The sequence below is a fragment of the Myodes glareolus genome, chromosome 26, assembly GCF_982192425.1.
Source record: "Myodes glareolus chromosome 26, mMyoGla1.1, whole genome shotgun sequence".
Taxonomy (NCBI): Eukaryota; Metazoa; Chordata; class Mammalia; order Rodentia; family Cricetidae; genus Myodes; species Myodes glareolus.
In genome coordinates, this window is record NC_142051.1 from 12,147,588 (window position 1) to 12,171,857 (window position 24,270).

Here is a 24,270-nt window from a genome sequence, read left to right on the forward strand (position 1 = left end):
TAAGCCCAGCCCTAGAGAGAATTATAAAACAGGAGGATACAACTCTCAAACACAGTCTCATTCTGAGTTTCCTGGAGGCAGGACCACTATTTTCAGACTGAGTTCAAGGTAAAAACCAGTGGCTGGCTGCTTTGCTTTTCAATTCTTCAGGATGAACCGCAATTTCTCTCCCTGAGTTTTTATTAATCATGCTTTGTTGTGAGATTATGGGGACCAATTACATTCAAAGCAGCATACATGGGAATGGGCTCAAGTGCATCATGATGTTCCTGAGCAAAGTGTAATTAGAAGAAGTGCACTACAGGCAACTCCTCGAGAGCCCATTTCAAGGGCACCAGTGATTTATCAGGATCCACTCCAGAACGCCCAAGGTAAATCACTGCTGTGGATGGAGCCAGCAGTCCGACTTTCAATCACCACACAAGAGGGCAAGAAACAACCCCCTGTTTCTTTTTAAGAGGTTACATAGGCAGACATGAAACACCTCCCTTATTGGTCCATGTAGCCCGAGGTCATGGGTATAGGAATACCCATTTACTTCCCCCTTTTGTCTGAAGAAGAAGGTTCAAAACCTAATACAATACTATATACAATAAGAATAATTATCAAATCTTTTCTAGGAGAAAGAAAGTGCAATAACATACAATAAAATAAAACTATAACCAATAAGAACAATGTCAAGAAATAAGTACATACTATATATCCAGATCATACATGATTGGCAAAACACAGAGATTACTCAGATAGCTGTCCTGTCCTGAAGAATCTGAATCTCATACCTGTTTTGCTCTTAGTTAAGCTATGAGAAGCTTGTAACTGTAAGAATTTAGTCTGCAACTACACCAAGGACCTGAGAGGGAAAATAATATTATACAAGTAAACAGGAAGTGCAACCAGACAACTTCCTAAAGGTGTAAAAATGACAGAAACTGTGGCTCCCTGGACAGTAACCCAAAGTCTCTGTGCAACGTTGGAGCAATCAACTTTGGCTAGAGGCCTAGAATATCTAACAGACCATTTCAGAAGCAGGAAAATTCGAAAGACTGTCTACCCTGTCTTGGCAAGGTTCAGCAGTCGTTTCTCCTTAATATATTGCTTGTCCAGATGGGACAGCATGCTTACTGTCAGCAGTTGAGGTAAGGTTCTTTGCCCAATATGTCTGTTTTCCCAAGAAGTAAACAAGCTCCATATGGAGTGTCCTTGATGCTCACCATTTTCTCTGGAGTAGATTGGTGTTGTCAGGAGCAGTTGTATCTTAGTCAACAAAATTCTAAATTAAGACAACCTTTCAATGTCATATTGTAAAGGTCTTTGAAGTGTTTGAAGATAACCTGTAGCATGTGGGCCTGCTCGTTGGGGTTTCTGTCCTGCCTACTTCGCACAGCCGGTAAGCCCCAAAGAAAATCATACAGAGGTCTCCAAAAGTTACAAACTGATTAGCCTAATTTTAAGGCCGGTTGCAGTGGCGCAGGCCAATAGTATTTGCTCTCTGGACAGAGACATGCAGGTCTCTAAGTTCAAGACCAACCAGCACCAATGCTGGCTGAACTAAGTTTTGTTCTGAGTATTTTATTACTCCCAATATTCAATATGATCCAGTTAATGCATTAATTTGGGGAAGAGTTTGTCTATGTCTTTTCCAAAAATGCTGATATCCATTTGAGTACTGCTGCTATGCTGGCTGTGGATTCATCTGTCCAGAGACCTGAGGACAAAGCCTCTGCTATGGAGCTGTCTGACCTGATTGCTGCAGAGCTGGCAGGTTCCTAAAAAGTGATCCAGTGCCTAAATCCTTCCTCCCCCAGCTCCCTACCCTTGATCTATCAGTTATTGCTGTACTGTTATTGCTATACATTTACTGTACTGTTGTTGCTGTACAATTGCTATACTGCTGGATTTCCCCTTGATTTGTCAGTTACTGCTTGCTATCAGTTTTTCTTATCCTGTCAGCTGTTTCTGCTGAGCACTATGGGTATCTTCAAGGCAGGTTACAAAATGCCATGGTTGTTCAAATTCAAAAATTGGATACTAAGGTTGATCTTTACAGATTAGATATGGTTTTTGACCTCTACTGGTCACAAAATAGGATTTTTACTGTTTTTCATGGGCCCTGGAATACAAAATTTACTAATTGGCTGTCATTTATTCTAGTTAGCTTTCCAGGGACCTTACACCAATGCTATTTGAGACCTTACTTAAAGGGGCTTTGGTGGCGGGAAATGCTAAACCTATGGTTTTTCAATTTCGGCCTGATTCCCCCCAAGTCACTGAGTGCTTGGTAGTTTTGGAGGTGTTCCAAAGATTTCTTGAGTCATTTAATTTAATTTCAGATTCACAACATGTAGTCAATGCTGTGGCCTCTCTTGAGGTAGCAGCCTCAATTCGCTATGTAGTGGCCTTTTCAAGGCTTAGTCCCAGGGAAAATATTTTGTAGAATATAGGGAAGTGGGAGGATGGGGAGGAATAATTTTTTATTTAAAGTTAATTCTGCACTATCTTTTTCTCAATAATCTGCATGAATTATAATGAGAAACACCTTGTGACAAATACAAAAATGTATTCTAAAAAGAGAGAATCCTTTTTATGTTGCTCATATTCGAGCCCATTCTCTTTTGCCAGGACCTATGGCAGAGGCCAATGCTCAAGCTGATCATGCTACACGAGCTATAGCCCTTATGGCTGCAGATTCACTTCAGCTAGCTAGAGATTTCCATCAACTCTATCATGTCCCAGCAAATACACTTTGCTTAAGGTTTAAGATCTCTAGGGATAATGCCAAGAGAATAGTAAAAGCCTGTTCCTCCTGCGTGACCATGTTACATCCCCCACATGTTGGGGTAAATCCCAGGGGGTTGAAGCCAAACTCACTCTGGCAAATGGACGTGACTCACATCTCGGAGTTTGGCAGGCAAAAATATGTTCATGTGTCGGTGGACACATGCTCTGGGATAATTCAGGCCAGCCCCCTAGCGGGGGAAAAGGTAACTCATGTAAAAATGCATTGTTTAGAGGCCTGGGTGGCCTGGGGAAAGCCAACCCGTCTTAAGACTGACAATGGCCCGGCCTATGCCTCACAGTGCTTTAAAGCCTTTTGCAAGCAATTACAAGTTGAACACACCACTGGCCTACCATACAATTCACAAAGTCAAGGGATTGTAGAGAGGGCAAATAGAAACCTAAAGGAGACTCTGCTAAAACAAAAAGGGGGAATAGCTGAAGCAGCGTCCCCCAGGGAAAGGATCTCCCTTGCACTCTTTACACTTAATTTTTTAATTCAAAACAATGCTGGAAAAACAGCAGCAGACAGGCATGCCCTGTATGAAAGCTCTACGGGGCAAGATTTGGTCATGTGGAAAAATGTACTGGATAACAAATGGTACAGACCGGATCCAGTGACTGCCAGATCCAGGGGAGCTGTTTGTGTTTTCCCTCAGAATCGAGAGGATCCAATCTGGGTACCAGAAAGGCTGACCAGAGAAGTGAAGGATGCTGCAAAGGATGAAGATGATCCAGTGGATGCTGAATGCCCTACTGTGGATGATTCATGCAGAAGCAGCAATGATGACCCTCTGGGCAGAGAAAAGAGCAGCTGTTTCGCATTATCACCTTGAGCAGCACCCGTGTGCAGCCTCTCATCTTTGAGCAATTTTCTGACTGGCTTTATTCTGCCTTTTCCTTTTTTAAGGAATGGGTGGGGGTAGGGATATTTTTGGCATGCTGCCTAGGTGGATGTACGGTATGTCTGTGGTTGGTGTGCCATCTGCAAGCCCAAACAAAGAGGGACAAGGTCATTGTAGCACAGGCCTTGGCTGTCTTGGAATGTGGATCCTCACCCCAGATTTGGCTTTCAGCCTTAAAGAGCTTGTAGGCAGTATGCCATGCATAGCCTTTGCACCCTCAAGGGACCCGATAGTCCCATTGCACTGAAAAAGGTATGCATAGGCGGAGAGTGTGTAGATACAGCCCTTGCACTCCAAGGGAAGTATTTGTCCCATTGCACAGGGAGGGTGTATCTTGCTTATTCCTTTCCCTCAATCGGTCCACACATCATGAGGTGGGGACCTGATTGGGAAATAGGTTTTGCCTTATTGCTCTTAAAAACAAAAAGGGGGAACTGTAAGGAGCCGTCCGGATATCGCCATTATGAAATGGCGCTGGCGGTCCTGCAGATTGGAGGTAAACAAATCCTTTTGTTGTTGCCGCGTGGGGCTGAGCACCCTTTGCCTGCATTTGCACAACTGAGCCTTGTCCCTGGCCAATCACGAAGCCCTGAGCACCAGCAGAATGGTATTCACCAATCAGGACAGGATCCGAGTCCCTCCACCTGAGAAAAGCAGCTGCCGCTAGGCTTTTCACCCACCTCTCTCGCTCTCTCGCTCTCTCTCTCGCTTCCTCTCTCTCGTCTGCTCTCTTGCCTTTTCCCTCTTGCTCTCTCTCTCCCTCTCACTCCCCGCTCTCCCTTCAACCAAGGGGCTCCAATAAAGTGTGATTTTGAAAGAATCCTCAACTCGTGGTCGTTCTTGCTTGCTGGTCAAGGAGCGCGCCACACCTGCTTTTTGTCCCATCCACCTGGCTAGATTGCACCCAAAATAATGACCCAGAAACTGTATTCATTTAAACACTGCTTGGTCCATTAGCTCTAACTTCTTATTGGCTAATTCTTACATCTTAATTTAACCCATTTCCATTAACTTGTGTATTGCCACATAACTGTGGTTTACCGGCAAGATTCTAACCAGCGTCCGTCCCAGGTAGGAGATCCATGACTTTCTGCCACACTTCCCTTCTTCCCAGCATTCAGTTTTGTTTACTCTGCCTACCTAAGTTGTGCCCTATCAAAAGGCAAAGGCAATTTCTTTATTCAACCAATGAAAGCAACACATAAACAGAAGGACCTCCTACACCAATAACCTATCTTTAAGGATATATCACTGTGCATCTAGAGAACCTAACTAACATAACTATAAGTAAGACTAACATGGGTGGCTATTATCCTGTATTTATTAATAACCAATATAGCTTAAATACTAAAGTTTCAAAGTGCGAAAATAATCTTCAAACATGTACACAGCATAAGCACAATGATCTCAAAATTTTAAGAATGTAGAATATATCTATGTTCACATAGCCCGGGGTTTATGGCACTGTGTGCCAGATGCAGAGACACAAGGTGAGCCTGGGTCTTGACTGTGGTGGGCATGTGTAAGAAAACATGCTTGTATTCCCACACGAGTAAAAGACGAAGATCATATGGGAATGAAGGTGTCCTGCTTAACAAGTTGTGTTTCCTTTGGCAACAAGTAAGGGCATGCCAAGCGGCACTGGCTATCAAAGACCAAAAGCAGTTCAAAGAGCAGAGGTCAGGCATGAAATAAATGTTGCAGAAATACCAGGGTCAGAGAGGAAAGTTTAGATACTGTGGTAGAAATTCACAGTCCAGCATTCCTAGTTTTTCCTGTGTGAATTTAAGTCAGGCTCATTCTGACAAGGAATTTCTTGCTCTTGGCTTGACTTCTACAAGGCATGTGGTTCTACCTGGTGGCTCTTGTGGGCCTGTGGACCCTCCTGCGCTTGATCAGGGAGAGGCAGGTGGTGAGCCATCTCCAAGACAAGCATGTCTTCATCACAGGCTGTGACTCGGGCTTTGGGAACCTGCTGGCCAGACAGCTGGACAGGAGAGGCATGAGGGTGCTGGCTGCATGTCTGACGGAGAAGGGAGCCAAGGAACTGAGCAACAAGACATCAGACAGGCTGGAGACAGTGATCCTTGATGTCACCAAGACAGAGAGTATTGTGGCAGCCACTCAGTGGGTGAAGGAGCATGTTGGGAACAGAGGTACCATTGAGATGCCTTTCTATGTCTTTTGGCTTGACTCCCCGCTTAAGGGGTCTCATGGTCACACTCCCTGGCAAGAAGCCTTATGTGGGTTGGGGCACTTGAAGTACCAGAGCCTCCTGTCCTGCCCTGAACATCACCTGAGCACTTTCTCTCTCTCCTGCCCCTACCTTCTGTCTCTCAATTTCTTTGATCTTGGTAAGAAGTTACCCAGTGGAGAATTTGCCTCCTCACCTTCCTGTCTGTGCTCTGTCATCTTCTCTATGTAGACTGCTGGATGCTTGGAGCAGGGTCCCTTTCTGGAGCAGAGGATGCCACTTGTCCCTGGGCTATGTGCGCAGGAATCTGGGGCAATGCTTGGGTGGATCTCCTGAGTCAGCACCATCCTTGCTCTTACTTGTCACCTGCCATCCTCTGTGGAGGGGGACAAGACTGCTTCTCTGTAGAGCGGCCATGACAAGATGAAGGACTGACTTGGGAAACAACATACTTGAAAGGGGGCTGCTTTGTTGTTGGTTTGGTTTAGTTTTTGAGACAGGGTTTCTTTGTGCATCTCAGGGTGTCGCCGAGCTCACAGATTTTCCCCTGCCTCTGTCTCCAGAGTGCTGGGATTAAAGGCATGTGCCACTACTGCTGGCTGTTATTCTTTTATCATAACAATAGCAAGAAAGGAAAAGGTGTTTAAAGAAATCTAAGAATAAATTGAAAATATGATTTTTATTAAAACTCTGGGGAATGAAACTTTAATTAAAATTAACCTATATTCTCACTTCTTTGACCTAAAACCTATAAACATTTTGACCCATATGGAATTAAAATACATGAATTGTTTTCACTTAAAAATGTGATCAATTTTAATACCTGAAGCACATTTTTTCAAATAATGGTAATCACTGATTAGGAGCAGTGAATACTTTAACCTATCCTTAAGAATGTAAATTTGTCTTGAGGTGAATACTGGAATGTTCAGCACATAATTCTTTCTTTTCTTTATTATTATTGTTGTTGTCGTTGGTTTCACATGCCATCATGTTCAGCTTGTTTCCTACATTCATTTTTTTCCTTTTTTTGCCATAAGCACTGTCCTGACAAACTATTTATTTCAATTATCAGCAAGCATGAATATGTTGAGATCCTAGAAGTAAGATTCCTTGATTTAACATATTCACCTCAAGAAGGACAGGCATGAATCTGAGTTGAGGAGGCATCTGACTTATTGAACCGGATCTAAAGTAACCTGCTCTTCTTAAATCAGCCAGTCCCTGGTTCTCTATGCATGGAGGTTAGCAGCGTCCAGTGCTGACCGTTGTGTAGCTGATGGTAGACCTTGCAGGGTGGCTCCCTGAAGATCCACCGCCTAGAGACTGCAGGATGGGTGAGAGTGGTCTGTGGGGGAGTGTGCAGAGAGGGCCCCATTTTCTGGGACAGGGGGTGGAGCTCACATCCTGTTGTTTACAGGAAGTGTCATCTCCCCCTTCCTGCTGGTCTTGTGTCACAAGGGTCCCAGGAAAGTGGATAGACAGATTTTTAAGACTATTTATTTTTTGGAAATTTCATGGAGTCATTCAGTGAATTTGTATCATATCAATCCAACGCCTCTCTCTCCTTCAGTTCCCCCTCACCCTGCTTTATATCCTCATCCACAACCTCACATCTTCCTTCGTAATAGAACTCACCACGTGTGATAAGTCGTTCACTAGTGATGCTGGACCTGCCAAAGCCAGTTTTCTTCAAAGCACGAACGCAGCATGGTTTTCCGTGGTCTCCTCCAACCAGGACTTTTAGTCCATATTTCTCAAACTCCACTAGGATTCTAGCTCTGCCTTCTGCCCTGTCCCTTTGCTGTCTTGTCCTTGCCTCTGCTCCCTCACCTGTAAGATGCAAACACGGTTCCCACGCGTCCAGGTTAACAGAGGCACGATATGTCTTCAAGATATATTCCAGTTATTATCAAATGTGAAGTCGCTGGTTGTGGATTCTCAGGGAGGGAGCTGTCAGGAATCAAAGGAAGAGGAAGGTATCCTGCTGTGAATCATGACTACCAGGATGGGTAGCTCCAGTCCACTGACACCATGCTGTTACTTCTGTTTAACTCTCCATCCAATGCCTGTTCATATGGCCTTACCCAGTGTAATGTGATTTTAATCATAATTATACCTGTATAATGTGATTCTTTTTTTTAAGATTTATTTATTTATTTATTTTGTATACAGTGTTCTGTCTGCATGTATGCCTGCAGGCCAGAAGAGGGCATCAGATTTCATTACAGATGGTTATAAGCCACCATGTGGTTGCTGGGAATTGAACTCAGGACCTCTGGAAGAGCAATCAGTGCTCTTAAGCCCTGAGCCATCTCTCCAGCCCTATAATGTGATTCTTTCTTCTTCCCAGGACTCTGGGGCCTGGTCAACAATGCTGGCATCATCGGTCCCTTGGGTCCCATTCAGTGGATGAACAAAGAAGACTTTGCAAAGATACTAGATGTGAACCTGTTGGGCATGATCGAGGTGACTCTGAGCATGCTGCCCTTAGTGAGGAAGGCAAGGGGCCGAGTGGTCAACGTCTCCAGCGCCGTGGGCCGAGTGTCTTCCTCTGGTAGTAGTTACAGCATCTCCAAGTATGGTGTAGAGGCCTTCTCAGACTCCCTCAGGTAATGGAGGGTTATGAGGTCCTATGGGAAACCTTCGGCAGGGTGTTTCATTTCATTGCAGCCTTTGAGAAACACTCATGAAAACCTTTTCTTTCCTGTTTGGGGGACTCTCTTACATTTTCCTCTCGGGAGTAAGGCGGTCATTTGTTGGGAAGCCCCTCTTTATAACCCTGGTAGATGACCAACTCTTGGTTTTTTTTATCCTTGTCCTGACCAGGAAGACATCCCTGTACATAGCAGGGATGCATTGGGGTGGCACTGGCCTTTGCCATCCTCTCTGATGCTCAGTAGGGAATGCCCTGGGGGTGGCTGAGCACCATATTCAATTCAGCTGTACTTATCGGGCTGTGTTAAAGTACACAATTCTCATAACCTAGCATGACAATAATGTTTTGACCCTAAAAAACAAACCCAACAATAATAACGCCAAAAACCGCAGCACGAGAGAGTCAAAGAAGAGAGAAACAGGGAGAGAATAAGGCCAGGGCAGACAGAGTATTAGCAGTAGTTACAGCGTTAATCACCAGATGTGTGGAGGGCCCTGCAGCATGAGTCTGAGGGCAGGCTGAACTTGGGCTTCCTGGATAAGAAAATGTTAACAGGGCTAGAGAGATGGCTCAGCAGTTAAGGGCATTGCCTGCTCTTCCAAAGGTCCTGAGTTCAATTCCCAGCAACCACATGATGACTCACAACCATCTGTAATGAGGTCTGGTGCCCTCTTCTGACCTGAAGGCATACATGCAGACAGAATATTGTATACATAATAAATAAATATTTTTAAAAAAAGAAAAAAGAAAATGTTAACAGCCCAGGCCCAGTGTGACATTTGTAGAGTGCCTTCAATGCTGTGTCATCCTGGAGCAAAAGGCAGGTCAGCCCTGGCAGTGATGGGTCTGTGCAGACTCACGAGGTAGCTGTGCAGAGGCTGAGGGCTGTGTATACACAATACGGTGGTAGCTCAGCCATCTGAAGCTGTGGCATCACCGTAGCAAACGGGCTTAGATTTCCTGAGAGATGCAGGACAATAAGATCTCAAGGTGGAGTCCTACAAACAGTTATACAGAATAGCTCTGTGAACACATCTGAAGGAGCCAAGCAAGAACTGGTCTGAGATTTCCTGAGCCAGTAGTAGGTGAAGGCAGGTGTCAGGAATGAGGGGAGCTGATTTAGGCAAGCCTGGTGAGCCATGTGACTCTTTATGGACAGAAGTCCTCCTTGATGTCATAGGAGAGACCTCTGAAGTCATTGACATTTGCCTGCTCTCTTACAGGAGGGAGCTCTCCTATTTTGGGGTGAAGGTGGCTATTATAGAGCCTGGAGGCTTCAAGACTGGTTTGATGAGTAATAACAAGGTATTGTCAAGTATCAAGACGCTGTGGGACCAAGCCAGCTCAGAGGTCAAAGAGATCTATGGAGAGGAGTTTCTGTTATCTTGTGAGTGACCTTTAGGAACTGAGACAAAAGCTTGTCTTAAATCCAGAGTCTCTGCTTTCTGTCACTTCTTCACGGTCTCATCCAGATTGTCTTTCTCACAGTGGACAGTTTAGTCCCCTTTCCTTGGGAGTCTGTGGGATTCTGCTCACACAAAGACATTCTGGCTTCTAGAACATGGGGCTCTGTTTTATATGAACCCCTCATTATCTCACAGATGCAAATGAAGCCAGGGATGGGAGTTGGTATCAGACCACTGCTTTCCATAAACTTCGGTTAGTGTCGGTGTTGGGTGAGATCTTCCAGCCTTTCAGCCAGAATGAACTGAGACACAGGGGGAGGTGTTCTTCCTTTAGCTGGGCTGTGTCCTTTGGTCCTGGGACAGGCTAGGCATGGGTGTGCCTTCTGATTTGGACACGTGGGTTCTAGACAGGTTTTCTTCAGTTGGTCACTGAGCAGGGGTGGTGGGATGTGGAGGCGACCAGAATAATGTCTTGTTCTTCGCAGACCTGCAAACAATGGCGTTATTGGGGGACAGATGCTCTGAGGACCTTACTTTGGTGATGGACTGCATGGAACACGCCCTGACTTCCTGTCATCCTCGCACCCGGTACTCAGCCGGCTGGGACGCTAAGCTCTTGTACCTCCCCGTGAGCTACCTGCCCACCTTCCTATCAGATGCCTTCTTCTACTGGTGCTCACCAAAGCCTGCTCAGGCCCTGTGAAATCTGCCCTTGTGCAGAATGGGAAAGTTAGGTGGATGGAGGGAGGGGGTGGCACTAGGGGACATTGTTCACCATATCCATGAAAATCATTCTGCTTCTACACTGCTCTAGACCGGGAAAGCCCAGAGGACAGAGCCAAAGAATTCAAAGGTGCTGGCAGTAACCTATTAAGTTAGGCAACTTCCCAAGGCTCTGTGCGTCATGACTGACTGTGAGAATCCACAGAACTGGGGGGAGGTTACAGCTCCTTTCCTCAGGATGTGCATGGGCCTGACTCCTCACACAGTCACAAATCATAGAGACAACCCTCTTCTCAATCATCTTTGTCAATGGTGTCAAGTGGGAGGACCACCGCCAGCACCCCACGTCCTAATGCCACATCAGCCAACTGTGTCTGGGAGATGGTGATGCTGGTGGTATGGAATCTCGCCAAGACTGAGAAACAATTTTTGATTTGTATCGAAACCATGACTTTCTTTGGATTCCTTTCATTTTAGAATAAATGTTGGAACAATTACTTGTGTCCTGCGCCTTGCTCTAGAAGAGTGTGTGGCCCACTGGGAGACAGAGTTAAGGGAGAGGGGACTGTCCTGAGGAGCGCCAGCAGCTGTCACCTCTGCTCTTGCTCAGCTCCTCCCACCATGGAACAGAGTGACCATTGCTTCCCTTTCAGGGTTTTTATGCAACTTGATCCACAGGATAAGGCAAAGAGTTTTCATCAAGGATATCTGGGAGGGGGTATTGGGAAACTCCAGGCCCTTCCTTTCTCCCACCTTTCCCTTCTGTCACCAGCATCTGCCTTCCAAACTCAGTCACTGACCCCCTCAGTTCACCGTGTTCTGTTCTGTAACTTCCTCCACCTCTGAATGGAGTGAGCGTCGTTTCTGGGTTCTGGTCTTTTGTTCTCTGTCAGCATTTGCTGCTCCGGGTCAGAGATGCTCCTGGACTTGCCCTGGCTCCCATGTCCTGGCCCTGAAAGTCAGAGGGTTGTGAGGATCCTCTCAGTGAGGGATGAGCAGGGAGGCAATTGCAGGGAGTGACAGAGCCCTGGGTTCAGTCCTACACTGCCAATGGGAGCCTGTCCAGATGCCCTGGTGTCCTCCTTAAGTTATAGAAATGGTGGTCACTGCGTCTTCGGTGAATCACTGAGCGATGGCTCCTGTCTCAGGAGAAAACAGAGATTGGCCTCACTATTCATTTTGTTCTTTTCTAACATTTTCTTGGTTTTGGTTTAACACAGAATCTGGGCACTGGACTTTGTGTCAATATACAAAAATTCAGATCAGTGTAAAATATTTGAGATCAGTGGTTGTTCACGAGCGCCGATAATCCACTTTTTTATTTGATCATTTTTTTTATCACATTCCCCTCTCCCCCTTCAGAAAGAGACCCTTGAATCTAATCTCCTTTGCTTCGCTTTTTTTCTGACCTGACCAATAACAACTTGTAACCAAGTCTCCTAAACAATGACGTAATCCATAATCCACTGAATGACCAGAACCACACAACCAACCTCTTCGGAATGTGGGTTTTGTAGTCTCTAAATTGCTTCCTGTTGTCGGTGGTAACATATATCTCTTGAGGGATCCTGAGAAAATTGGGATAATATTCAATTCCTAGGAGAGTTTTCTGCTGTCTAGTCTCAGCGTGCTTGGAAAGCGTAGGGCTTGTCTGACGTCTGGCTGGAGTAGTCTGTGAGGCTGCAGCATCTCAACCCGCAGCCTTGAAGCCGGTCTGGGTGTGGAACTCTGAGGAAATCACATCAGGGGCTGGGTCAGCTGGGTCACCTCTTTCCATTGGTGTCTTGTCCCCTCTCTGAAAACACACAAATTTCCAAAGGTAACATACATATCTGCATTCCCACACATATGGACTACGCATTGTATACAGCCAGCCAAAGATAATCTTTATGTTTGTAGCCAGGATATTCAGGGAGTCTTCCCTAACCAAATCTGATCTCTAGTAACCTTGAAGAAACCCACAGTCTTTTGTTACCTGTGGAACCAAAAGATAACCTCTTCAACAAAGAAATACGTTTTTTGAGTGAGCCCCAGAGGTTCACCAGCCTCCACCTCACCACCACAGGATTAAAAGCAGGACAAACAGCACATTTAGCTTTTCCACATAAATTGTAGGAATTGAATTGGGTTTTTATGCTTGGAAAACCATCTCCCTGGCTTCCTCTTCATCTCTCTTGCCTCTTCTACCTCTTCCTCCTCCTCTTCGACTGCTATAAAAAGTCACCTCATTTATTCCCCTTATTGTCATAGCCGTTTGTCAGATGTCCACCTAATTAAGCCCATCTTCTGGTTCAGCCATTCTCAGCCTGTGGGCTGGGACTCCTTTGAGTATCTAATGAGCCTTTCACAGGGGTCACCTAAGACCCTCAGAAAGCAGAGATATTACATTATGGCTCATCACAGGAGTAAAGTTGCAGTTAGGAAATGGCAGTGATAATGATTTTATGGTGGTGTCTCTACAAGGTGGGCGACTGTATTAAAGGGTCAAGCATTAGGAATGTTGAGATCACTGCTGTAGACCTTCAGGCCTTAGAGTACAACTGGTTCTTCACTTCTGGGTCCCCAGTTAAGAATGAGAAGGGGCTCCCTGTGGCAGGACTGGGAACAGGCTTGCACAGTGGGCCTGTTTCCCATGCTTTACATCACATATTCCAGGCATCATTCCTTCCCATCCTGCATGAAGGGGAAAGAGTGGGGTGTGTGGGGAGACCCGACTTTTCCCACCTGGCTGAGCTAGACCCCTCTGGAGTCTTGATCGGCTCAGATTCTACCTCAGCCCCACAGCTGGGGCTCAAAACAGCTGGAGAGTTTAGACACTCACAGTTCAGTCCTGGAATGGAGCCAGGCACCCGCTACCCAGGACAGAGAGAAGGACCAGTTGGGCACTGACAAGTGGTTTGTGTATTCCTCGGTGGAGGGATGGATCAGTGAGGGAAGCCCCATAGGACAGGTCGGTGCCTCTTAGGATGTCTCCTCAGCCTTGTGTCTCCATGTACGGTAGTCACACACCGACACCCATTCCCACTGACTCTGTCCGGAACTTCCAGAGACTGACTCGACCCTGCTGTGTTCTAGAAGCCCTGGCAGCTTGAGGCACAGCTGTCAGGATGAGGAAGAGCCGTGCAGCTGCTGTGAGGAGTGGGTTTGGACGTGAATGGATGGGCCTAGCGAACTCACGGTTGAAGTGACGTGGGACAGGGGATCTACCTTCAGTCTCACTCTGTTAAGAGAGCCGCAGGATTCACGTTGTAAGGGGCAAAGCATTCTAGGGTGTTGAGGTCCCCTTGACTGCTGAGATCCTTTCGAGTCCCTTTGTCCCTCTTGTTGTGATTGGCAACTGTTTCTGGACCACTGGTCAGGTGGGATTCTGGGACAGGAATGGATGAGCAGGAGCTTCTTTTCACTGCTGTCGTGAAATGCCATGAACAAGGCCACTGCCAGAAGAAAGCATCTAAATGGGCTTAGGTACAATCGGGTCCATGATGGTGGAGCAAATCCCCCGGGGGCAGGCAGCTGGAGCAGCAGGAGAGCTCACATCCCACAGAAGCAGGGAACAGAGCGAATTTGAGTGGAGGGACTCTTTAGGAACCTCAGAGCTGGCCCCGAGTGACACACCTCCTCCAACAAGGCCATTCTCCCAATACTTCCCAAACATTCTTCAGACCCAGAATCTAGCATCCAAACCGGAACCACATGCATAGCTCCAAGTGTCTCTAGACATTTTGTGTAAGTAAGGATTGGTGGGAATCATGCAAGAAATCCTGGCTCAGCTTAGTCTGGGGCATGCATGGCGATTCCAACTCAAGATTGCTCCACTTATGTCCAGGTGATTCTGTGCGGTCAAGAGCAGGACACCTGCCCTCAGCAGCCTTCTATTGCTCTGTTGAAAACCGTGGCCGAAAGCGATGTGGGGAGGAAAGGGTTTATTTCAGCTTTGAGTTGACAGGCATCGTGAAGGGAAGTCGAGGCAGGAACCCAGAGTCATGAACTGAAGCAGAGAGCATGGGGAATGTTGCTTCCTGGTTTGCTCCTCTTGACTAACTCAGTCATCACTTTTATACCACTCAGAACCATGTGTCCAGGGAAGACCCTGTCCATAGGAGTGTGGATCTTCCTTAGTCAATGAAAAAAATACCACCACAGTCTTGCCTATAGCAATCCCATGGGAACCTCTTCTCAGTTGAGGTCCTTCTACTTTGATTCTGGCTTGTGTCAGTTGACAAAAAATAAAAAAAAGGATAGAAAACCAAAGAAACAAACAAAGAAGAGGACGAACAAGGATGGCATCATGAGAAGGTAAAAGTCAATCGTTCCCCCACATCCATTCTGAGACTCATATGTGTCTGGGTCCCAGGCACCCATCACCTCACTGTCCTTTGAGGTTTGTAGCTGGTACCTCCTTCATCCCAGGCAGATGCTGTACCAGAAAGACACCAGCTCACCTGCGGTCTCTTTGGTTTCTCCTTACTCTCTAGAAACAAGAAGAGCTGCTCTGTTTTATGAGGAGAGATTCTGGCTGAGGAGCCCAAGGAGGAGTCCTGAGCTCAGAGCAGGATTTCCTTGTAAACTGTGTCTTGAGTCCAAGTGCACGATGGCACCATCACCTAACTATGTTCCCACAGCCCTGGGTTTACAGCACAGTGTGCCAGATGCAGAGACACAGTTGAGCTTGCGTTTTGGCTGTGGTGGCCATATATAAGGAACGTGAATATATTGCCCCATGAATAAAGAAGCAAAGTTCATAAGAGAATTGAAGTGTGCTGATTAACAAGAACTTGTGTTTTCTTTGGCAGCAAGTAAAGGCATGCTAAAGGGCATTGATTATCAGAAGACTAAAAGCAGTTCAAGGAACAGAGGTCAGGCATGAAATAAATGTTGCAGAAATACCAGGATCAAAGAGAGGAAAGTGTTGACTCCATGGTAGAAATCCACCGTCCAGCATTCCTAGCTTGTCCTGTCTGAGTTTAGGTCAGGCTCATTCTGACTAGGAGTTTCTTGCTCTCGGCTAATCTTCTGCAAGTCATGTGGCTCTACCTGGTAGCTCTAGTGGGCATGTGGACCCTCCTGTGCTTGATCAGGGAGAGGCAGGTAGTGAGCCATCTCCAAGACAAACATGTTCATCACGGGCTTTGACTCTGACTTTGGGAACCTGCTGGCCAGACAGCTGGACAGGAGAGGAATGAGGGTGCTGGCTGCATGTCTGACAAAGAAGGGGGCCGAGGAGCTGAGGAACAAGACATCAGACAGGATGGACACAGTGATCCTTGATGTCACCAAGACAGCGAATATTGTGGCAGCCACTCAGTGGGTGAAGGAGCATGTTGGGAACAGAGGTACCATTGAGATCCCTGTCTCTGTCTGGTGGGTTTTTGGTTGCATGAAGGGAATGTCTGCTTTGCCCGCAATGATTTCCGATGTGGGTGGGGGTGGAATTGAAGTGGCTGCAGACTCTGGCCATCCCCAGCTTGTCAGCCCTTCCTCTTACTCCTACACCCAGTCCTTCAAGCTCTCTACTCTTGGTCAGCTGATGCCCTGTGTGATTCCACGTCTTCACTCCTGTCTACCCTCTTCTGCCACTGTTTGGAGAAAGACTGGACTCTTGGCTGCTGAGTGCCACACTAGAGAGAGTGAGACAGAAGAGTGCTGGTCCCTGGCTCTGTGTGAAACTGGCTGGTCCTGTGACAGATGCTTCTCCTCTCTCAGTAATGGAACCTGGGCTCCCCTTCCACCTGGGATTCCTTTTGGAAGTCAAAGTCAATGCCATGGTTAAGTGCACACCCACACTGGAGGAATGCCTTAGGAAAGCCAAACCTAGGAAAGGGTATCTCTCTCTCTCTCTCTCTCTCTCTCTCTCTCTCTCTCTCTCAACAGTGGAAAGACATGCTTTTGAGCCAAGGAGATAAGACATATTGCGTGAGTTTTGAAATCAGCAAACACCGTTCTTAGTCTCAATCAAGCAGTCTCCAATGCACCCTGCACAGCTAGTGACAGTGTAGATGTGGTGTTAGTTGTAAGCCTTTCTGACTAGTTACTTGAACATCCAGGACCTAAAGACCAGAGCGGATGAGGAAGGGCAGCCTGCAGAGCACCATATTTTGAGGTTGAGAGAGCAGGCTCAGTCCTTTTGGTGATCTGCAAGCATTGTCACCTCCCTTATCCTCTCCCTGGGTTTTGCAAGCATCTGAGGAGAGCTGCTCAATATTGATGCTGGGCCCTGCAAGGTCCACTTTCATCGGAGCCCTAAACATAACACTGTTTTCCAAAATCTCCCAATCACATTTGTTTGTTTCTGAACCTATTTCACCCAGACGTTAATTTTCTCTTTACTATTATTCTGCGTTGTATTTTCCTCTGTTCCTCTCTCCCTCATGCTTCCTTATCGCTGTCTTCCTTTGCCATTTGAAAGACAAAGACAGTATTGTGCAGTGTGTCCTACTATTTGATTTATGAAGAGGGATATCATGACCATGGTAATTTTTTTTTCCATGACAGTTTTCTCCATCTAACAGCCCTAGTTATTCTGGAAGTCACTTTATAGACCAGGCTGACCTTGAACTCACAGAGATCCACCTACCTCTCCCTCCTGAGTGCTGGGATTAAACCCATAGTGTGCTTGCACTGCCCGGTGACCATGGTAACTCTTATAAAGGAAGACTTTTTTTTGTGACTGGCTTAGAGTTTCAAAGGTTTAATTCATTATCAGAAGGGCAAGAAGCTTGGTGGCACACAGGCAATCATGAATCAGAAGAAGGAGCTCAGAATTCTACATCTAAATCAGTTACACATCCATTGATCCAGAAACAGGAAGACAGAGACTTGTTTCCGGCTTGGGCTTTTGAAATCCCACACTCCACCCTCAGTGACACACTTTCTCCAACCAGGCCACAGTCACTCCTACAAGGCCACACCTCCTAATTCCTCTCAAGCAGTGCCAGTCCACAATGACCAAGCTTTCAAATCTATGAGCCTAAGGCTCACATTCCTGTTCAAACCAACACTACAATTAAAAGAATAAAATATCTTCAAGAATGGGAACAATATGTAAAATATAAACATAGTTTCATGATCTCCAATAAATGCAGGCACACTATGCCTTCAACATTTGTAAAATCAGCAAGTCAGAAATGACTGCCTCTTGTTTTCCAGGCAGGGCCCTGGACCATGGAGACTTAAAGAGGATGGTATCCATGCTGTGAGCCTAGAGCCTCAGGAATGGTTCCCCAGTCCTGATGACACCATGCTGATCTCCATTGTGTCCTAGTCTCCAGTAAACACATGTCTAAGCTGTCTTATCTTGTGGAATGTGCATTTCATTCATAACTATACCTGTGCTGTGTGACTCTCTCTGCTCCCACTGTACCCAGGACTCTGGGGTCTGGTCAACAATGCTGGCATCTCCATTCCCTCGGGGCCCAATGAGTGGCTGAACAAAGAGGATTTTGCCAAGATACTGGATGTGAACCTGTTGGGCATGATCGAGGTGACTCTGAGCATGCTGCCCTTAGTGAGGAAGGCAAGGGGCCAAGTGGTCAATGTCTCCAGCATCATGGGTCAAGTGTCTTACTGTGGTGGCGGTTACAGCATCTCCAAGTATGGTGTAGAGGCCTTTTCAGACTCCCTCAGGTATTGACAGGGATGTGGGTCTCTGAGGAAAGTTTTGACAGGTGTTTCATTCAATCAAGGCCATAAGGAAGCCATCATGGAGAGGGAAAACTCTAGCTTGAGGTCCTTTCAAGTCATCTTCGCTGAATCAGTCACTGGGAAGTACATTTCTATGTCTCCAGTAGAGGGCAGGACTGAGAGCTGAGTTCAGTTCATCTTGGCCTGTCATGGAGGAGGGAGGGCACTGTGGCACATTACTGACATAGAATTGGTACTGCAAGTCAAGATTACAGTCCCCTGAGCTCTATGATGCTGAACATGTCTTTTGAGTTGGACTTTGTAAACGAAAACTGCTTGTTTATGTCCCAGTCACCCAGCCCCGAATAATCACACAGAAACTGTATTAATTACAACACTTTTTGGTCTACGGCTCTAACATATTTCTGGATAACTTTTAGATCTTCAATTAACCCATTTTTATTAATCTGTGTATCTCTACAAGGCTGTGGCCTACTAGTAAGGTTCCAATATCTGTCTCCTTCAACACCTACATGGCATCACCCTGACTCTGCCTATTCTCTCTCTATATCTCTGTTCATGCTTCCTACCTGGCTTTATTCTGCTTAGCCATTAGCTGAAACAACTTTATTCGTCCATCAATATAAGCAACACATATACAGAAGGAAATCCCACGTCATCTCTCCTTTTCTGTCTAATTAAAAAGGAAGGTTTTAACTTTAACATAGTAAAATTACATATATCAAAACAGTCATCAAGCAGAATTATAGTTCTAATACTTAACCTGTTTACATTTAGCAAATTAAGAAATTAGCGAATTTGTTAGCAAATTAAGGCTGCTTTGCCTTTTGTCTCTGCTCTGTCCAAAATGACAGAGGTATGTTCACCACCAGCTTAACCCCCACCTCCAGGGAAACAGAGGGTCTATGTCACCTTGAAGCAACTTGTAGCACTCTACTCACAAACACCATTTAAATGCTCCATTTAAGCAGCCAGCATGAACCAGGGAGTCAGCTCTTAAAGGAGCCACACAGTTTTTGAGGCTATTGTTGAGTCAGGAAGCTTTCTCTTAAAGAAACCACATTTCTGTTTGGCTCTAGCAAACAGAGCCCACCTGAAAAAACGCTGCTACCAAGAAGCTGTGCTTAAAGCTGTTCTTTTGTGTCTTGAATTCCTTCCAAAGCTCTCTCAGGTTTGATGTGGTGTTGTTATGTGATTGGAGACTGCTCATTTATTTCCCCACTGCCCTGACATGACTCATCACACAGAAACTACATTAATTAAAACACTGTTAGGTCAATATCTTAGATGTATTCCCAGATAGCTCTTACATCTTAAATTAGCTAGTTTCTATTAATCTGTGCATCATCACGAGACTATGGACTACCGGGAATGTTCCAGTGACATCTTTCTTCTTCAGCAGTTACATAGCATCTCCTTGACTCCACTATATATATATATACATGTGTGTGTGTGTGTGTTCAGGTTTCCCTCCTGGCTTTACTCTGCTAAGTCATTAACAGAAAAAGCTTTATTCACCATACAATAAGCAACACATACACAGAAGGACATCCCACATAAGGGCTGCACATTTCACTGTATCTACAGACAGGTATCAGCCCTCGTGGAATCCACAATCAATACATTCCAGAGAACAGAAATGTTTTGAACCTGACCTGAAGACTATGGCAACTGAGAGAGGAGACCCAAAAGATGTGAGTCCTTCCATAGGAGTGGCCATGGCCCAGTCAGCTGTGTTCGCCGTGGTTGTCATCTCTTTGTCAGGGTCCTGCAGCAGGACTGGGCAGCAGCAGTGTGAAGGTTGAACATGGAACCTGGACCTGTTTGTAGGAGGATTCTCCTTGGGGAAATAACAGGCTGGATATGGAGGAGGATGGTCACCAGGTGGGCTGAGGTAAACCCGAGCAGAGCCGAAGGGTACTGGACAGTTATGTACAGCGCATCAAAGAGGGGAGCCATTCAGGGCAGGTACATCCCTGGCTACAGGGGACATGGAGACTGTGGATGGGAGGAAGTGGCAGGCAGGGGCTTGTCTCTGAAGACCCTTGCAGGAAGCAAGGGGAAGATGTCCTGGGAGCGTCCTGGGACAGATGAGGGCAGACTGAGACGGAGGGATGAGATGCAGGTGACCCGGGCAAGGATGGTGATCTTTCCATCAGCTGTACATGGAGAGAGCTCACACATGCTGTCAGAGAACAGAGTGTCTGTTTTAGGCAGGTGAGCGTCATACTCCAAGTACTTAGGGTGACATTTAAAGCACAGAGGCATTTCCCTCACCTTGAGTTTCATCCCCAAATGCTGCACAACACCTGTCTGAAGCTTGTGGCCTCTCCTCACCATAGGCTCTCGTTGTCATGTGACTGTGCTCTGATTCTGAGTGATCTCACAAAAAGTCTTCTGAAGTCCTTAATGTTTGTCTGTCTTGCAGGAGGGAGCACTCCTATTTTGGAGTGAAGGTGGCTATTGTAGAGCCTGGCTTCTTCCGAACTGGTGGTTCCAGTAGTGACATGCATCTGTGTAGTGCTAAAGCACTGTGGGACCGGGCCAGCTCAGAAGTCAAAGAGATCTATGGCTAGAAGTTCCTGGCATCCTGTATGTGATCTATAAGAGCCTAAGTCAAACTAGTCTGAATCCCTAGGCTCCTGTTCATTTTACCAGAAATAACCACAGGATCTTTCTTTTCAAAGGAAGGGCATTTAGACTCATGGGGTAGGTGGATACCTTCCCTGAAAGCATTCTTGACCTTCAGAACTTGGGGCTCTGTCCCATCTGAACCCCTCATCCTCTCCAGCTGAGAGTGAAGTCAGCAGTGTGATCAGGGTTGGACAGCACTTTCCATGAAATGAGACCCGGGTGGAGCATGTGCATGGTTGCTCCTTAGAGCCAGGCTGTGCCCTCCTGATGATGTGAAACAGGATAGGCTTGGGCATGGCTTCTGACATGGGAGGAATGGGCTCTAGTGAGGCTTTCCTCCATGTTGGTCTAGAGTATGAATGGTAGCGATAACCACCCCCTGAATCCTTTCTCCTTCTGAGCAGATCTGACATTGCTAAAGTCACTGAACCAAAAGTGCAAAGAGGACCTCTCCTTGGTGACAGACTGCATGGCGCATGCGCTGACGTCCTGTCACCCCCGGACCCAATACTCAGCTGGTTGGGATGCCAAGCTCTTCTGCATCCGTGTGAGCTACCTGCCCACCTGTCTTGCAGATGTCATCTTAGGTTGGACCTCCCTGAAGCCTGACAAAGCTCTGTGAAGCCTGCATCTGTTTCCGGAGTTGGGGTATAAGGGTGTAGTGTGAGGGAGAGGATCCTCAGGAGAAGGCAGAGGCTGGGATCCAGACAAACTTGTCATTGGGAAGGACATCCACAGGTGCCTGACTTGTCTTCCTTCAGTGAGACCCTGGAGGACATAGACCCACAGGAGAAACTGCTATGTCTATACAATGATTCCAATTTTGGTAAAATTAGAAATGATCTTTCATGTATCATCATCACCCATTTTTCTCATTTTAATTAAAAAAATTTTTATTTGTCCGTCTGCATGTGTGTCTATATTGCATGTGTGTAGGGATATCCATAGAGTCCAGAAGATTGATTTCCCTGGGCCTGCACTTACAGGCTCTCGTGAATTACCTACTGTAGAGTTGGGAACACAATTTTGGTCCTCTACTCTACCACCTGTCCCTATGGCTAAACTCCTTATTTACATCTTTAGATAATTATCTATTTTGAAACAGGATCTCACTTTGTCACCCAGGTACATCATGACCTTCTCAATCTCTAGCCTTGCTTTCGCACATCTCTTAGGTCTGACACCCACAGGACCTTTGAGGGGCAGTGAGAGAATGCAGAAAGGACAGACACACAGACACATGGACAGAAAAGCTGGCACCAGTGGCTCGTGTGTGCTCTGATGGAGCCTCAGTTGTTCCACTCTAACCTGTGGCCACAGCGTGTTTATTATAACAGCAAAGGGGAAGTGGCTTTCTAGGCTCTGGAGGAGGTCTGAAGGCAGCTGTCTCGGGATAGAACCTCCAGGAAGCAGCAGTTGCTTGGTTTTGCTCACACTAATCATCATCCATGAATGCTTGAACTGTGAGCAGAGGGCGAAAACGTTGCCAATCGCCACTGGTTTGATACCTTGGTCCTTGTCATGATGCTGTCCTTGGCACCAGCATACCCAGTTCTCCATGCATTGATTATTATATTATATTATAATATTATATTATATTCAATCAATACCTATACATATTATTACTCGTGATAATAGAATACCATGTAATACTTCAAGCAATTCCTTATCTAACTCACAGTGAGTGTTGGTTCCAGCATCAGAGCAGTGAAGGGACAGGATGACCAGGATGTAAAGGAGCTCAGAGCCTCCAAATGCTCCTGTGTAGTTCATTGAGGCCAACCCAGGTTTTCCTTGTAGGGAGAGGAAGACCAGGGCATGGTGGGTCACTCCTGCTTGTTAGCATTCTGCAGAGCTGAGCCAGGGGAAAGGCAAGTGTCAATATCAAGTCTGATGGATTTACAGCTCTCTATACATACATGTGTACAGACATGTGTATATATGAGCAGAGGAAAATAGAAAGTCCACCCCAATAATGACATAGCTCCTTCAACAAGATGATACCTACTCCAACAAAGTCACAAGTCCTAATAGTGCCACTTCTGTGATGTAGAAGCATTTCAGTTCTATTTTAATAAATAAAATAATAATAAATAAATCTTGCCTAGTGCTTGTAAAAGTTAAACAGCCACATTGACCAATCTTATAGACCAGGCAATGGTAACACACATCTTTAATCCCAATAGCCACACTAGTTGTCATAGCAATAGGGTGGTGCATGTCTTTAATTCCAGTGGTGCACACCTTTAAGCCCAGCCATAGATAGGATTTTAAGACAGGAGAATACAGCTCTCAAACACAGTCTCATTCTGAGTTCCTGGAGGCAGGATCACTATTTTCAGACTGAGTTCGAGGTAAGAACCAGTGGCTGGCTGCTTTGCTTTTCAATTCTTCAGGTTAAACTGCAATTTCTCTCCCTGAGTTTTTATTAATCATGCTTTGTTGTGAGATTATTGGGACCAATTATGTTCAAAGCAGCATACATGTGAATGGGCTCAAGTGCATCATGATGTTCCTGAGCAAAGTGTAATTAAAAGAAGGGCACTACAGGTGACTCCTCGAGAGTCCATTTCAAGGGCACCAGTGATTTATCAGGATCCACTCCAGAACACCCAAGGTAAATCACTGCTGTGGATGGAGCCAGCAGTCTGACTTCCAATCACCACACAAGAGGGCAAGGAACCACCCCCTGTTTCCTTTTAAGAGGTTACATAGGCAGACATGAAACACCTCCCTAATTGGTCCATGTAGCCCAAGGTCATGGGTATAGGAATACCCATTTACTTCCCCTTTTTGTCTAAGGAAAAAGGTTCTAAACCTAATACAATACTATATACAATAAGAACAATTATCAAATCTTTTCTAGGAGAAAGAAAGTGCAAAAAAAATACAATAAAATAAAACTATAACCAATAAGAACAATGTCAAGGAAAAAATACATACTAAATGTCCAGATCATACATGATTGGCAAAACACAGAGATTACTAAGATAGCTGTCCTGTCCTGAAGAATCTGAATCTCATACCTGTTATGCTCTTAGTTAAGCTATGAGAAGCTTGTAACTGTAAGAATTTAATCTGCAACTACACCAAGGACCTGAGAGGGAAAATAATATTATACAAGTAAACAGGAAGTGCAACCAGACAACTTCCAAAAGGTGTAAGAAATGACAGAAACAGTTGGCTACCTGGACAGTAACCCAAAGTCTCTCTGCAACATTGGAGCAATTAACTTTGGCTATAGGCCTAGAATATCCAACAGACCATGTCAGAAGCAAGAAAATTCAAAAGAGCGCCTACCAGGTCTTGGCAAGATTCAGCAGTAGTTTCTCT

General features: G+C 45.8%; 1 protein-coding gene and 1 pseudogene across 4 annotated transcripts; both read left to right on the forward strand.

Annotated features, from left to right (window-relative positions):
- The first annotated feature begins 5,383 nt into the window (after positions 1-5,383).
- LOC148117736 (retinol dehydrogenase 16-like) lies at positions 5,384-11,159 on the forward strand. Of its 3 annotated transcripts, none has more exons than XM_087901944.1 (5): positions 5,384-5,521; positions 5,630-5,836; positions 8,228-8,486; positions 9,757-9,920; positions 10,425-11,159. In XM_087901944.1, exons 2-5 carry the CDS (start codon positions 5,683-5,685, stop codon positions 10,640-10,642), a joined length of 795 nt encoding a protein of 264 aa, XP_087758070.1. In that variant the 5' UTR covers positions 5,384-5,521; positions 5,630-5,682; the 3' UTR covers positions 10,643-11,159. The 3 variants fall into 3 exon arrangements, with proteins under 3 accessions (XP_087758070.1, XP_087758069.1, XP_087758068.1); XM_087901943.1 differs by adding an exon at positions 10,135-10,192 and having other exon boundaries at positions 5,385-5,836; positions 10,425-10,560; XM_087901942.1 differs by having other exon boundaries at positions 5,388-5,836.
- A 4,403-nt stretch (positions 11,160-15,562) lies between these two features.
- LOC148117737 (retinol dehydrogenase 16-like) lies at positions 15,563-21,839 on the forward strand (annotated as a pseudogene). The gene is made up of 4 exons (XR_015736717.1): positions 15,563-15,995; positions 18,027-18,285; positions 20,732-20,895; positions 21,342-21,839. The product of XR_015736717.1 is annotated as a retinol dehydrogenase 16-like (transcript).
- The last annotated feature ends 2,431 nt before the right edge of the window (positions 21,840-24,270 follow it).

Excerpts from the sequence above, each read along its gene's own strand:
- LOC148117736 (XM_087901942.1), top strand. The coding sequence starts at position 5,524 with ATGTGGTTCTACCTGGTGGCTCTTGTGGGCCTGTGGACCCTCCTGCGC. Across the intron at positions 5,837-8,227 it reads GGAGCATGTTGGGAACAGAG|GACTCTGGGGCCTGGTCAAC; the intron begins GTACCATTGAGA and ends TCTTCTTCCCAG. Across the intron at positions 9,921-10,424 it reads AGAGGAGTTTCTGTTATCTT|ACCTGCAAACAATGGCGTTA; the intron begins GTGAGTGACCTT and ends TGTTCTTCGCAG.